The 13,455-nt window shown below is 50.0% G+C and overlaps 1 protein-coding gene across 5 annotated transcripts in view; it reads left to right on the top strand.

The window, feature by feature from the left end:
* The window catches only part of ACACB (acetyl-CoA carboxylase beta), an 85,337-nt gene that overhangs the window by 34,877 nt on the left and 37,005 nt on the right, over window positions 1-13,455 (top strand). For all 5 annotated transcript variants that reach the window (XM_070399244.1, XM_070399241.1, XM_070399245.1 and 2 more), the window contains 10 exons: window positions 689-827; window positions 4,234-4,343; window positions 4,562-4,643; window positions 5,857-5,955; window positions 7,260-7,369; window positions 7,474-7,584; window positions 9,715-9,924; window positions 10,183-10,353; window positions 11,317-11,478; window positions 12,626-12,789. In XM_070399244.1, the coding sequence (XP_070255345.1) occupies window positions 689-827; window positions 4,234-4,343; window positions 4,562-4,643; window positions 5,857-5,955; window positions 7,260-7,369; window positions 7,474-7,584; window positions 9,715-9,924; window positions 10,183-10,353; window positions 11,317-11,478; window positions 12,626-12,789 (1,358 nt within the window). The remainder of the gene's footprint in view (window positions 1-688; window positions 828-4,233; window positions 4,344-4,561; window positions 4,644-5,856; window positions 5,956-7,259; window positions 7,370-7,473; window positions 7,585-9,714; window positions 9,925-10,182; window positions 10,354-11,316; window positions 11,479-12,625; window positions 12,790-13,455) is intronic.

Here is a 13,455-nt window from a genome sequence, read left to right as displayed (position 1 = left end):
GGTATACAAACAGGAATTGAAGCCAGGACCCGTTCTGTTGCTCTCTATTGCAGGGACAGCCAGCATTACTGCCTTTCCTTACCAGATCGGGCCCCTTTAACCTTCAGCACCCAGAGGCAGCCATGGTAGGGGGTGGAGTTCAGAGCACAGGCCAGACTGGAAGGCTCGGGTCCCAGCTCTGCCACTTACTAGCTGTGTGACCTTGGGCAAGTGCCTTAACTCCTCTGAGTTTTAATGTCTTCACTCCAAAATAGGGATAATAATATAATCTCTTTCAAAGGGCTGCTGCGAAGATGAAATGAAATACATTGTACTGTAGCTTAGTACATCCTAAACACTCATAAAATGTTAAGTGACCATGATGGCGCCAAACAGGCATCAAAAATCATTTATTCATCCATCCATCCATTAATCATCCATCCACCCATTAATCACCCATCCACCCATCCACCCATCCACCCACCCACCCATCTGGCCATCTATTCATCCATCCATCCATCCATCCATCCATCCATCCATCCATCTGTTTATCCATTCATTCAGACTTAGAGTACCTGCCCTGTGTGGGGCTGTGTGCTCCAGGTACTCCAGGAGCCTCTGCAGCCATGAGATGGACCCCAGGGTGGCACGCAGCCTCCATTGTAGGCAGATGTGCAGCTCTCGTCCCTTCCTCCATTTCCTTGTCCAGGTGCTCATCGCCAACAACGGCATCGCCGCCGTGAAGTGCATGCGCTCCATCCGCAGGTGGGCCTACGAGATGTTCCGAAATGAGCGGGCCATCCGGTTTGTAGTCATGGTGACTCCAGAGGACCTCAAGGCCAACGCAGGTATTTGGGGCTTCACTCCCTCCCCCTCCCACCCCGCCATGCCCTGTCCTTACCTGACCTGCACCTACCTGGGCAAGTCCATTCTGGATCCCAAACAGACTTCCAGGCTACCTCTCTCAGGAGCCTGCATTTACTGGATTTGTGTTTTCTTCTTCATTTAATTAAAATATCTGCTGATAACAGGAGTGACCTCTGTGTCTTATAAAAGTGCAAATGGTTCACGTGCAAAGCGGATTCCCATCTGTGAGCGCTGTCCATGTAGCCACAGCTTGGTGTCTCTCCCTCCAGATGCTTTTTCCTGCCGATGGATCACTGTATTTCAGTTATCTGTTCGTCCATTTGCCTATTCATTTACTGCCTCTGTGTCTACTAGCTTAGATCCGTGGTCGGCAAACTGCGGCTCTTTGGCCCCTTGAGTGTGGCTCTTCCACAAAATTCCACAAAATACCACGTGCGGGCGCGCACGTACAGTGGGATTGAAACTTTGTGGCCCATGCGCAGAAGTCGGTATTTTGTGGAAGAGCCACACTCAAGGGGCCAAAGAGCCGCATGTGGCTTGCGATCAGCAGTTTGCCGAGCCGCAGTTTGCCGACCACTGGCCTAGATCATTCTATAAGTATTGGACAATTTGCTTTTTGACCCAGAACGACATATCCCTTTACAGACCCTTCTCCACACAGCAGGCAAACGGACCTTTTAAAAACACAGCTCAGGTCCTGTCGGCCCCTCCTGTGATGCTTCCGAGACTGCAGTGCTGTCCTTAGCACCAGCAACTTCAGTCCTGTCCCCTGAACCCCACCTCCCCACCTTGGGCACAGGCCCCAGGCTCTGCCCTACCCGGATGCAGCCTCCTTTTAACTCACAGGGAACGGCGAGAGCAGGTTTGATTGTTGGCTCCCTTTTACAGATGAGACAGTTGAGGCACGGGGACATAAGTCACTTGCCCAGGGTCATACAAACGGCAGGCGACTATTCATTTCCAAAGGGAGAGGCAAAATTCGGGCGAGATCTCTAAGAATAGCTATTTCGGATGCATTGATTCAGACTGAAGCCCAAACGGTGTTCGGATTAGGATACAAAAGCAAGGGGTAGTTATGAGAAAGGGAAAGGGAATAATTACATCAGTAGAAGGAAGGCATTTCTGTTGGTGCAGATACTATAGTGATGTTAATTCTAAACAATGTTTTTAATCTTCAGTCCGGTAGCCATAATAACCGCTTTCTTGTTATCTTTGCACACAGTTTCTTTCTTTGCAACACAGTGTCCTCCTGGGCCCAGTCCAAAGGTTATTTTGCCCTTTTCAACATTCCAAAGATTTGAGGCAGAAGAGGTGGAAGGCAGTTCCTCTTGCTTGGCAGCTCCGGCTCCATTTTAAAGTGGCTCCGTTTATTATGATCATATTTTATTTATTTTTCTTAATCCTCATCTGAGTATATTTTCCCCCCCATTGCTTTTCAGAGTGGAAGGCGGGGTGGGGGGTGGGGGGAAGGGAGGGAGGGAAAGAGAGAGAGGGAGAGAGAGAGAGAGAGAGAGAGAGAAACATCTATGTGAGAGAGACACATAGGACTGGTTGCCTCCAAAACGCACCCTGACGGGGCAGGGAGTGAACCTGCAACCTAGGTATGTGCCCTTGACCAGGAATCAAACCCTTGACCCTTGGGTGCATGGGCCGACCCTCTAACCACTGAGCACACCGGCCAGGACCACTCATTTTTTTTAAAAAAATATATTTTATTGAGTTTTTACAGAGAGGAAGGGAGAGAGATAGTCAGAAACATCGATGGGAGAGAAATATCGATCAGCTGCCTCCTGCACATCTCCCACTGGGGACGTGCCCGCAACCCAGGTACGTGCCCCTGACCGGAATCAAACCTGGGACCCCCTCAGTCCGCAGGCCGACGCTCTATCCACTGAGCCAAACCGGTTTTGGCATCAGGACCACTCATTATTATTTCTTTGACATGACAAGGCTGGAGCCCAGGACTGTCTGAGTCCACAGCCTTATCCCGTGAGGCTTCCCATCATGCTCAGAGTGAAGTCCCAGACCCTGTTGGCCTCAACCCCTGCAGGCCTCCTGGTGCCATCGCGTGCCTCTCGCCCTCCCTCCCTGGGTCCCAGTCACTCTGGCCACCTCAGTTCCTGGACTGGCCTTGCTGTTTCCTGTCGCAGAGCCCTGGGGTGTGCTGGACCCTTTTCTGAGTGTTTTTCCCTGAAGCCCACTGCACAGCAGGACTCCACCCCTCCCTGGCCGACCTTCCTTCCGGTCTCCGCTCCTCCCTGCGCATCGCAGAGCCCAGGCACTGCCGCAGTCGGTGGTGATCCTGTTTGTTTGCTTGTCTGTCTTCTCCCGCAAGAGAGAGAAACTCGGTGAGGAGGGGGCTTGTCTGACTCCTCACTTTATGATCTCCGGGACCTCTGGCTTAAAGAGCGTGAATATGTTAAAACCAAAACACTGATTCACTGTCACAGGGATGAAACTTGAGGATGTGATGCTAAGTGAAATAAACCAGTCCCAGAAGGACCAACACCGTCTGATTCCACTTAGATGAAGTCCATACAGACAGAGGTCCAGATCTCAGAGACAGAAAGTGGGATGGTGGCTGCCAGGAGCAGGGGAGGAGAAGGGGGAGTAGTTTCACGGGCACAGGGTTTTAAGTTTGTGAACTGAAAAAGATCTGGAGCTCTGTTTCGCAACGATAAGGATAGACTTATCGCGATTGGACTGTACACTCCCAAAATGAGCAAGAAGGTCCATTTTATGTTTGTTTTTTTACCATGATTAGAAGCAAACATTATATCTTATATATATTTTTTTTTAACCTTCACTGGAGGATATGCAAACATTGTATTCTTTCATGGCAAAACAATGCGAAGATAAGAGTTTAGGAGTTTGAAATAAAACCCTACCTCTAATCTCACTACTTGATAACTTGCTTCTTTCTTTTTGCTGCTCCCTCCAGGCCTAGTCCCCACACACATATTGTTAGTATATATATATATATATATATATATATATATATATATTTATATTTTATTTATTTCAGAGTGGAAAGGAGAGGGAGAAAGAGAGAAACATTGATGATGAGAGAGAATCATCGATCGGCTGCCTGCTGCACAGGCCCCACTGGGGGGCGAGCCTGCAGCCCAGGCGTGTGCACTGACCGGGAATTGAACCTGGTTCATAGGTCGACGCTCCGAACCACACCGGCCGAGCTAAACACACATATTTTTACATAGATAAAGTCACGTTCAGTTTTCTTCTGATTATCACACACGTCTGTCCAGTGTCACCCTAGACTTGTCCTGGCTATGCTTTCATTGGCCGTATGTGGGGGTGTCTTGCAGATTTCCCACGGCCGACTTCAGTCTCTCTGCTCTTCTTCCTTTTCTCTCCCTTTAACTCCAGAGTACATCAAGATGGCAGACCAGTACGTCCCCGTCCCGGGGGGGCCCAACAACAACAACTACGCCAACGTGGAGCTGATCGTGGACATCGCCAAGAGGATCCCCGTGCAGGTAGGTTGGACGGCGCCCCAGTCTGCCCCTGGGGTGATGCCCTGAGCCCTGGGGCAGCTGGATTCCGCACTTGGGAGGGGCAGAGGAGCCGGGTCCTAAAGACTCTGAAATCCAGGGCTGATGTGACCCAGCAAAGAGCTCTTGGTGTGTGATGGGGACGGGGAGAGGGGTGCTGGTTGTGAAGGAAGATCTCCGTTCTTGCCTCTCTGTGTTTGCAGGCGGTGTGGGCTGGCTGGGGCCATGCTTCCGAAAACCCCAAACTTCCGGAGCTCCTGTACAAGGACGACATTGCTTTCTTAGGTAGAGTGTGTCTCCCTCGGACACGTGGGGATTGGGGTGTTGACGGGACTCATCTCCGGGTCCGATTCTCTTCACGTGCAGCCCTGTAAGGTCGGGGGGCGGTCAGTTCGGTATTTCCACCTCACATATTCATGGTTAGGAGCAAGTCGGTCCAGGGGTGGGAGGGCACCTGGGTAGGTTGGCACCCAGGGAAACGGAGCTGTTGCCATGGTTTCCACAGTGGACCGATGCTGGGGCAGGCTGACCTCTGCTCGTGTTCCTGTTGGTACTGAGATACCAGCCGTGTTCAGATTTATCACGAGGGTTTGGAGGTCACATTTTTTATAAGGCCATTTCGGGGGCTGTTCTCAGGCCTCTGGAATGCCTTAATCCCTTGGGACCAGAGCCCCTCGTCTCTGCTTTTTATTAGGTAAAACGATGCTTATTATCTGTGGCTATATTTGTAAACTCCGTGTAATTATGCTGACATCCTCGCTTGGGTTAGGGGAGTCGTTTTGCTTCCATTTACCTCTGGCGCCACCACACAGACTTACGTGTGGAGCAGCTCAGTGCACATCAGCACCTGCTATTCCAGAGCTCAGTCTGGTGACCCCTGCCCACCGATGTGTTTTCTGTCCTTGGTCTTTGATTGGCTGTCACACAGGATTCTCCTTCTCCTTCAGTTTTAGCTTCTCTGGAGGTTGGTGGTCCAGCCCCCAAGCTGGCTATACAGCTCACAGGCCGAATCCGGCCCTCTGCCTGCCTTTTGTAAATAGCTTTATTGAAACATGGCCCTGCTCATTCATTTATGGATTGCCGTGGCTGCTCTCACCTACACTGGCAAAGTTGCATATTTGTGGCAGAGACCAGCAGGCCCACAAAGCTGAGTATATTCCCCATCTGGCTCATGATGGGAAAAGTCCGCTCACCCATGGTCTAGTTTTTTGGGTGCTAGCTGGCCCTCTTGGTCTTGCTTTTTTCCCTCCCCGCCCCAAAGTGAGTTTTGTGTGTGCCCCATAGCTTAGGTTACAACTCAGACCAGGCGCACGGTCCACGTGCGCTGAAAGTTGACTGATGATGTAGCAGACTAGCAGGCTGTTTGCTCCCTTGACTTGACCTTAAACTCCTTGAGCGCTTGGATCTGAATGTTGTTCTTTCACTGTACACAGCACTCGGCTGTGAGGGACTTGTGGCTGACTCGATTCTGCCTCCCCCCTTCTCCCCCATCCCTCAGGCCCTCCCAGTGAGGCCATGTGGGCCCTGGGAGATAAGATCGCCTCCACCATCGTGGCCCAGACGCTGCAGATTCCAACACTGCCCTGGAGCGGAAGCGGTAAGGGACCCCAAGCTTCACACTGGGGGACTCCTCGGCCCAGTGCGGCTAATGTGAGCAGAGCGGGGTGATGGAGCGTGCTTTTTAACTCTCTCATTTAAATATTTAAAGTTATTGAGCACGTGGCACAGTTGCACTGTAGACAACTTAGAAAATAAATATGAGGCATACAAAAAAGAAATGGAAATCATTTATAATCCTGTGACTCAGTGGGGAACATTGGCTGCATTTTAGGTATCTGTCTACCTTCCCAGCCTTCTTGCTAAGCACGTCCTTTAAAAAACCCAGAGATGTTATGTTTTGCTAGTTTGGGACTTATTTTTTTCTCACTAATCTTTCTATGTCAATAAATATACTTTGCAACATTTAAAATGCCTGCCTAGGATTATATCATACGGATGCACCATGACTTACTTAGCAGTCCTCTCTAGTTATACTTTTAGGTTGTTTTCAGCTTATTTTGTTCTAACTTAAAACTACTAACGGCAATGGAGGCTTGATCATCTCATGTTTAAATCTCTATGTACATTTTAATCATTTCCTTAGGATAAATTTTTTATAGGGGGGTTTCTAAGATATCTTTTTATATAAACATAAATGGGAAAAAAGTCTCAGGAGTCTCCTATTCAATTTCATTTTTTCTAAAGATTGAATTTTAAATTTGGGATGGGAAGTGTTTTTTTCTTATTGTTTATTTTTTTTAAATCTTCACAGGGTATTGGAAAATAATGATTCACATATTAATGATTCCATAGGGTAGAACTGGGATTTTTTTTTTTTAAGATTCAGGTTAATACAGTGTTCTTGGTAGACTCAGTCTGAATTTCTGGTTCTTGTTGTTTTATAATCCTCAACCGAGGATATTTTTCAGTTGATTTTTAGAGAGAGTGGAAAGGAGGGGGAGAGACAGAGAGAGAAACATCGATGTGAGAGAGACACATAGAATGGTTGCCTCCCACACGTGCCCCTACCAGGGCCAGAGATCCAACTTCCAACCCTGGTATATGGCCTTGACCAAAACCGAACATGGGACCCTTCAGTCCGCAGGCCGCTGCTCTGTCCACTGAGCCAAACCGGCCAGGGCTCAGTCTGAATTTCTGAAGCTTGATTTCCCACTCAGGGTTGAGTTGGTCCTTAAGAAAACGAAAAGCCATTCATTAATTAAGCTGAAGGACTGTGTCCGTATTCCGCTGGCCTGGAGGCCAGGTCTAGAGCAGCTCTGGCGAGTCAGGGCCTCGTGGTTTCTCTGTTATGTGTGGCCCCTGCCGTCCGTGGACGATTCAGCTTCCTTTGCGACTCTCCAGGCCTGACGGTGGAGTGGGCAGAGGAAGGCCTGCAGGAGGGGAAGACAATCAGCGTCCCAGAAGACGTGTACAACCGTGGCTGTGTGAAGGACATAGACGAGGGCTTGGAGGTAAGCGCAGAGCCGGGGGGACTGGGTGCCAGGATGTCTGCCTGTCCTGCTCGCGGTGGCCACGTCTAACTTCTAAAGGGGTCTGTTTGTCCTCTGCCTCCCAGGCAGCAGAAAGAATTGGTTTCCCGTTGATGATCAAAGCTTCCGAAGGCGGCGGCGGGAAAGGCATCCGGAAGGCGGAGAGTGCCGAGGACTTCCCCATCCTGTTCCGACAGGTGAGCCGCGCTTGCGTTGTTTCTCGTCTTTGGGAATTGTCTCTCTCCATGTGTTGGCCAGCAGATTCTTTCTTTTTCTTTTTAAACAGTTTAAGTCTATTTTTTAAAAAAATATATTTTTATTGATTTCAGAGAGGAAGCGAGAGGGAGAGAGATAGAAACATCAATGATGAGAGAGAATCATTGATTGGCTGCTTCCTGCACGCCCCCTACTGGGGATCGAGCCCGCAACCCAGGCATGTGCCCTTGGCTGGAATCGAACCTGGGATCCTTCAATCCGCAGGCCAATGCTCTATGCACGGAGCCAAACCAGCTAGGGCTTAAGTCTATTTTTATTGATTTCAGAGGGAGAGAGAGAGAGAAAAACATTAGTGATGAGAGAGAATCATGGATCTGCTGCCTCCTATAGGCCCCACTGGGGATCGAGCCCACAACATGGGCATGTGCCCTGACCAGGAATCGAACCGAGACCTCCTGGTTCATAGGTTGATGCTCAACCCCTGAGCCACGCCAGCCGGGCCAGATTCTTTCTTTTAGCATTATTGTGTCACAACTGTGAGGGCATTGGCAGCAGGGGAATATGGCTGTGCTGTGTCATCTTTCGAAGTAGATGTGTGCACTTCACTCAGAAGTGCATGTTGTGTGTGCATCACTGTACCATTTCTTTGGATGTTGAAGTCCATGAATCGGTGTGTCTGTAAATGGCTTCAGGGATACAGGGTCAGAATATCTGTTTCTGACTATATTTGTCTACCAAGAGAGGGAATGTGTAAATTGTAGCAGTCTTGGCATTTTTAATGTTTCTAGATGGTCCCTTTTTATTGCAGCAACTATACGGTTGAACCTGAACAACATGGGTTTCAACAGGGTGGGTTGAATTACACATGGTTTTTTTTCAGTAACTACATTAAAAAAATTTTTGGAGATTTTCAACAACTTGAAAGATCTCATAGACAAACTGCATAACCTAGAAATATTAAAAAAGGAAGTAAAAGTATGTCACGAATGCATGTAATAAAGTATATAGATACTAGTCTATTTTATCATGTACTACCATGATATATACACATACATGTTTAATTGACTGCTTATGTTAGCAGTAAAGCCAATAGTATGCTATTAATAATTAAATTTGGGGGGAATCAAAAGTTTTAAGCAGATTTTCGACTGCATGGGGGTTGATGCTCATCACCCCTGATTTGTTCAAGGGTCAGCTGTGATTGTATATTTACTTAATTATGGCTGGTTTTCCACTATTAAAACATTGTGCCTATTTTTGACAATGTTTAAAAAATTATGCTGGCAATCTTTTTTAAAACAAATTCTGCCCTGAGGATATGTTTCTTACTGATTTTAGAGAGAGAAAAAGGGGGAGAAAGAGAGAGGGAGAAACATTGATGTGAGAGAGAAACATCCAATTGGCTGTCTCCCAAATGCGCCCTGAGCTGGGATTGAACCCCAAACCTTTTGGTGTACCGGACGATGCTTCAATCAATGGAGCCACTTGACCAGGGCCAGTAACTTTAAAAAAATTATTTATATCAATTAATTTATATTTATTTAGAGAGAGGGAGGGAGAGAGAGAGAAACACCGATGTGAGAATGAAACATTGATGCACACACACTCCTCCCCCAGACCATATGCCCCCTCTGGGAATCGAACCAGCAACCCTTCCATGCATGGGATGACGCCCAACCAACTGAGCCACCCTGGCCGGGCATTTTTAAAATAATTAAAATATTTTCAGTTATAGTTGATGTACAATATTATGTTAGTTTCAGGTTACAACATAGTCATTAGACATTTATATGATTTATGAAGTGATCACCTTGGTAAGTGTAGTGCCCAGCGGAGACCATGGCAGCACTAATTCTCAACCACATTAACTCTCAACAGTACTTTAAACTCTTAACCAGTTTCTACCCAACTCTTAACGGCACATTATCTTTAGGGGATGGGGTTGTGGGGAAGTTTCACTGTCTACGTTATGTATTTTCACACCGTTGGATTTAAAGCACCAAGAATGTCATGTCTTGAGCACGTTACACGAGGCTAGAGGACCATGGATGGCACCGTCTCTTGCTCTCTGCGGAGAACTTCCTGTCCCAGCGGCTCTGCCTTCCCTGCAGGTGCAGAGCGAGATCCCGGGCTCCCCCATCTTCCTCATGAAGCTGGCCCAGCACGCCCGGCACCTGGAGGTGCAGATCCTCGCCGACCAGTATGGCAACGCCGTGTCCCTGTTCGGGCGAGACTGCTCCATCCAGCGGCGCCATCAGAAGATCATCGAGGAGGCGCCTGCCACCATCGCCACCCCAGTCGTGTTCGAGTTCATGGAGCAGGTGGGTCTGCGGAGTTGGGCGTGGGGGCAGCGCAGGGGGGGCCATCCCAGCTCAGAGCCAGCAAGAGCTCCCCGTCGTCCGAGGTGCTAACGTGGGCTGGTGCCCAGGAAGAAACTGGGGGCCCCTGTGGATGTGATTTCAGCCCGGCAGGAGTCGATCGGAGTACGAGCCGTGTGGTCCCCCAGGAATTGACATATAGCAGGCCCTCAGTCTGCATTGGGTGGGGGAACTGAGAAGCCAGTCTCTGTTGCTTTGCAGTGTGCCGTCCGCCTGGCCAAGACCGTGGGCTACGTGAGCGCGGGGACGGTCGAATACCTGTACAGCCAGGACGGCAGCTTCCACTTCCTGGAGCTGAACCCCCGGCTGCAGGTGGAACATCCCTGCACAGAAATGATCGCTGACGTCAACCTGCCGGCCGCCCAGCTGCAGGTGAGGAAACGGGCTCCGGGCTGGGGTCCTCTCCCGCCCAGGACGGGGTCCCCGTCCCACTCAGATCAGACCTGCTGGCCCCTCTGGACTGACTGTCCCTGGGGAGCAACTGTGTTGATGTGGGAGTAGCACTGAGAGCCACCAACGTAGAGAAGATTACGGGTTGTTGTTGGTCGCCTCTGTCTGCCATATGGTCCTTTGATAAGGCAAAAGTCATGGACCTTCTCCTGGAAAAACACATGCAATTTCAGGGCCTTCGTGGACCCATGATGCCCATTCGAAGATCCAGAGAAGTGTTTCTTAACCTTTCTTTGCATTATTGTCCCCCTAAGGAGCCTTTTTAGACATGATCCCCCCTAACTTCCTCCCCGTGAAATCTTTTTTTTTTTTTAAATATATTTTATTGATTTTTTACAGATAGGAAGGGAGAGAGATAGAGAGTTAGAAACATCGATGAGAGAGAAACATCGATCAGCTGCCTCCTGCACATCTCCCACTGAGGATGTGCCCACAACCCAGGTACATGCCCTTGACCGGAATCGAACCTGGGACCTTTCAATCCGCAGGCCGACGCTCTATCCACTGAGCCAAACCGGTTTCGGCTCCCCGTGAAATCTTAATGTCATAGAACTAAAGATGCATCTGTGCTTTATACATACAAAGAGGAAGACTTTTTCCACCTCCAAGAGCAGATATTTGTCCCCGTGGGGACAGTATCACCCCCATTGAGAACTTGTGACCAGAGGCAGGAAGGCCCGCGTTCATTGAACACAGTTTTTAAAAATTAATGTCTCCTTCCTTCGCTTCTCCCACCACCGTCTGGCATGTTGTGTGCATATCAGGTGCTCAGTACATCTGACATCGGTCGCTGCGCCTCTTCCTCCGTGGCCCCCAGCTCCCTGCGTGGTGTTGGGGCCGGGGGTCTCGTGGGGCTGACAGCCGTGATGGCTTTCCTGATTTCAGATCGCCATGGGCGTGCCGCTGCACCGGCTGAAAGACATCCGCCTCCTGTACGGAGAGTCCCCGTGGGGGGTGACGCCCATCGCCTTCGAAACCCCTCCCAACCCGCCCCTCGCCCGCGGCCACGTCATTGCAGCCAGAATCACCAGCGAAAACCCTGATGAGGCAAGTTGTGGGGGCCCCACGCCTCCGCCATCTCCACTCTCCCAGGGTGGGGGGGACCCCCAGCATCAGCCTCAGACGAGACCCCCAGGCTTCTCGGTTCACAGATGAGGAAACGGAGGTGCAGGAGGGGACAGTCACGGTTCAGTGACGTGGAGTGTGTGCCAGGCAGATCCCCTTCATGGGTCTCACGGCTCACATTCCGCCGCTGGGAGTTACTACCCCAAATTACAGATCAAGAGGTCGGGGGTAACCTGCCCGGGCACCTGGAACTCTGTCTCGCCTCCAGGCACTTCTGCCAAAACGAGTGTCTCTATCACTCACTTCAAGAGTCTTAATCCCAGAGAGAGGGTCCAGATCCACCCCCCCCCACCCCCTCCCCCCCCCCACCCCCCTCCCCCCCCCCACCCCCCACCCCCCCCCCCCCCCCCCCCCCGCCACAAATTACACTCAGAGGGGCCAGGCCATCCCCCAAGGGAATTCGCGTGCCAGCATCAGCAAGGCTAACGCTGGATTTCCTTATCTGCTGGAATTGTGACCCAGAATTGGAAACCCAGTCCTCTTTCACTTAAGCCTTTACTGTCAACAATGCCGAGAGTATAAAATCAGAATGTACCTTCGCTCGGCTCCATCCACGGTCGCTGTTTTCCCACATTAGGTCTGGTAGTGGTTGTTTTTATTTTTTAATATATTTTAAAATATTTTTATTGATTTTAGAGAGGTAGGGAGGAGGAGAGAGAGATGGAAACATCAGTGATGACAGAGAATCATTGATCGCCTGCCTCCTGCACGCCCCACACTGGGGATGGAGCCCGCAACTCCGGCATGTGCCCTGATTGGGAATCGAACCGTGACCTCCTGGTTCATAGGTCGACACTCAGTCACTGAGCCACACCGGCCGGGCTGTTGTTATTTTTTAAACTGTTTATGTAAAGTAAACATTACATGCATCGACGCGCTCACATGGTACACCCCCAGGTCGATAGGCAGACCCACAGCCCTGAGGAGAGGCATCAACGTGTCCTGGATGGTGCTAAGTTTTGGGTTGTGGCAGGGCTTCTTAGGTTTTCCTAGGATTTAATTCTGATGAAAATAGGTCTGGAGTAGTGATTTCTTCCGTGTTGCTTTTTCTCTTTTGTCTGGGCTGCAGGGGTTCAAGCCAAGCTCCGGGACAGTCCAGGAGCTGAATTTCCGCAGCAGCAGGAACGTGTGGGGCTATTTCAGCGTGGCGGCCACCGGGGGCTTGCACGAGTTTGCCGACTCCCAGTTCGGGCACTGCTTCTCCTGGGGAGAGAACCGGGAAGAGGCCATCTCGTCAGTATCTCCCTCCCCTCCCTCCCTCCTTCCCCCCCCCCCCACCCCCCCCACCCCTCCCTTCCTCCCTTTCTTCCTCCTTTCCTTCTCTCCTCCTTCCATCCCTTTCTTCCTTTAAGAAACTCAGAGTTAGCCTGTGGCTTCAGGTGCAGTAGCCAGTTAGGAGATCAAGGGACCCCTATTAATGCCCTGTGCCGAAGTCCAAGGACAAAGTCCGCCCTCTTGCCTGGATTTGAGATCCTTGAAGTAAGATGACCTCTCCAAGGTCATGGCTCTTGAGCTAATTGCAGGTTGAACTTGAAGGAGATCCAAAGAATGTTCCAGGTGATTCCAAAAGTTTAAAAGGTGCTGAGTACTCTAGCTCTTTTAAAAAAGGTGTGTGTGTCGTGGGGGGGGGGGGGGGGGGGGGGCGGGGCGGGGGGAGACGCCTTTAAATTTCAATCCAACAAGTAGGTCCCGGAGAAACCCGCATTCACAAAGAGACCCCCAAATTCTGAGACACATCTTATCTTTTTTTCTGCCTTGACCTGGGGGCAAAAAGGTCAAAACCAGTTCACATTGTAATTCAATATTCTTGTGTCTGTGGGTAAGTGTCCCTCAGAGTGAAAAATCCAAAAGCCGTTGTGGACATTTTCTTTAAAAAGCATTAAAATCCATCTGGCCCCG

This window comes from Myotis yumanensis, unplaced genomic scaffold (genome assembly GCF_028538775.1).
Source record: "Myotis yumanensis isolate MYYU_CA2020_CCGP unplaced genomic scaffold, mMyoYum1.0.hap1 SCAF_19, whole genome shotgun sequence".
NCBI classification, from domain to species: Eukaryota; Metazoa; Chordata; class Mammalia; order Chiroptera; family Vespertilionidae; genus Myotis; species Myotis yumanensis.
The sequence above is the reverse complement of the archived record's forward strand: the minus strand, read 5'-3'. Positions and strand labels throughout refer to the sequence as shown.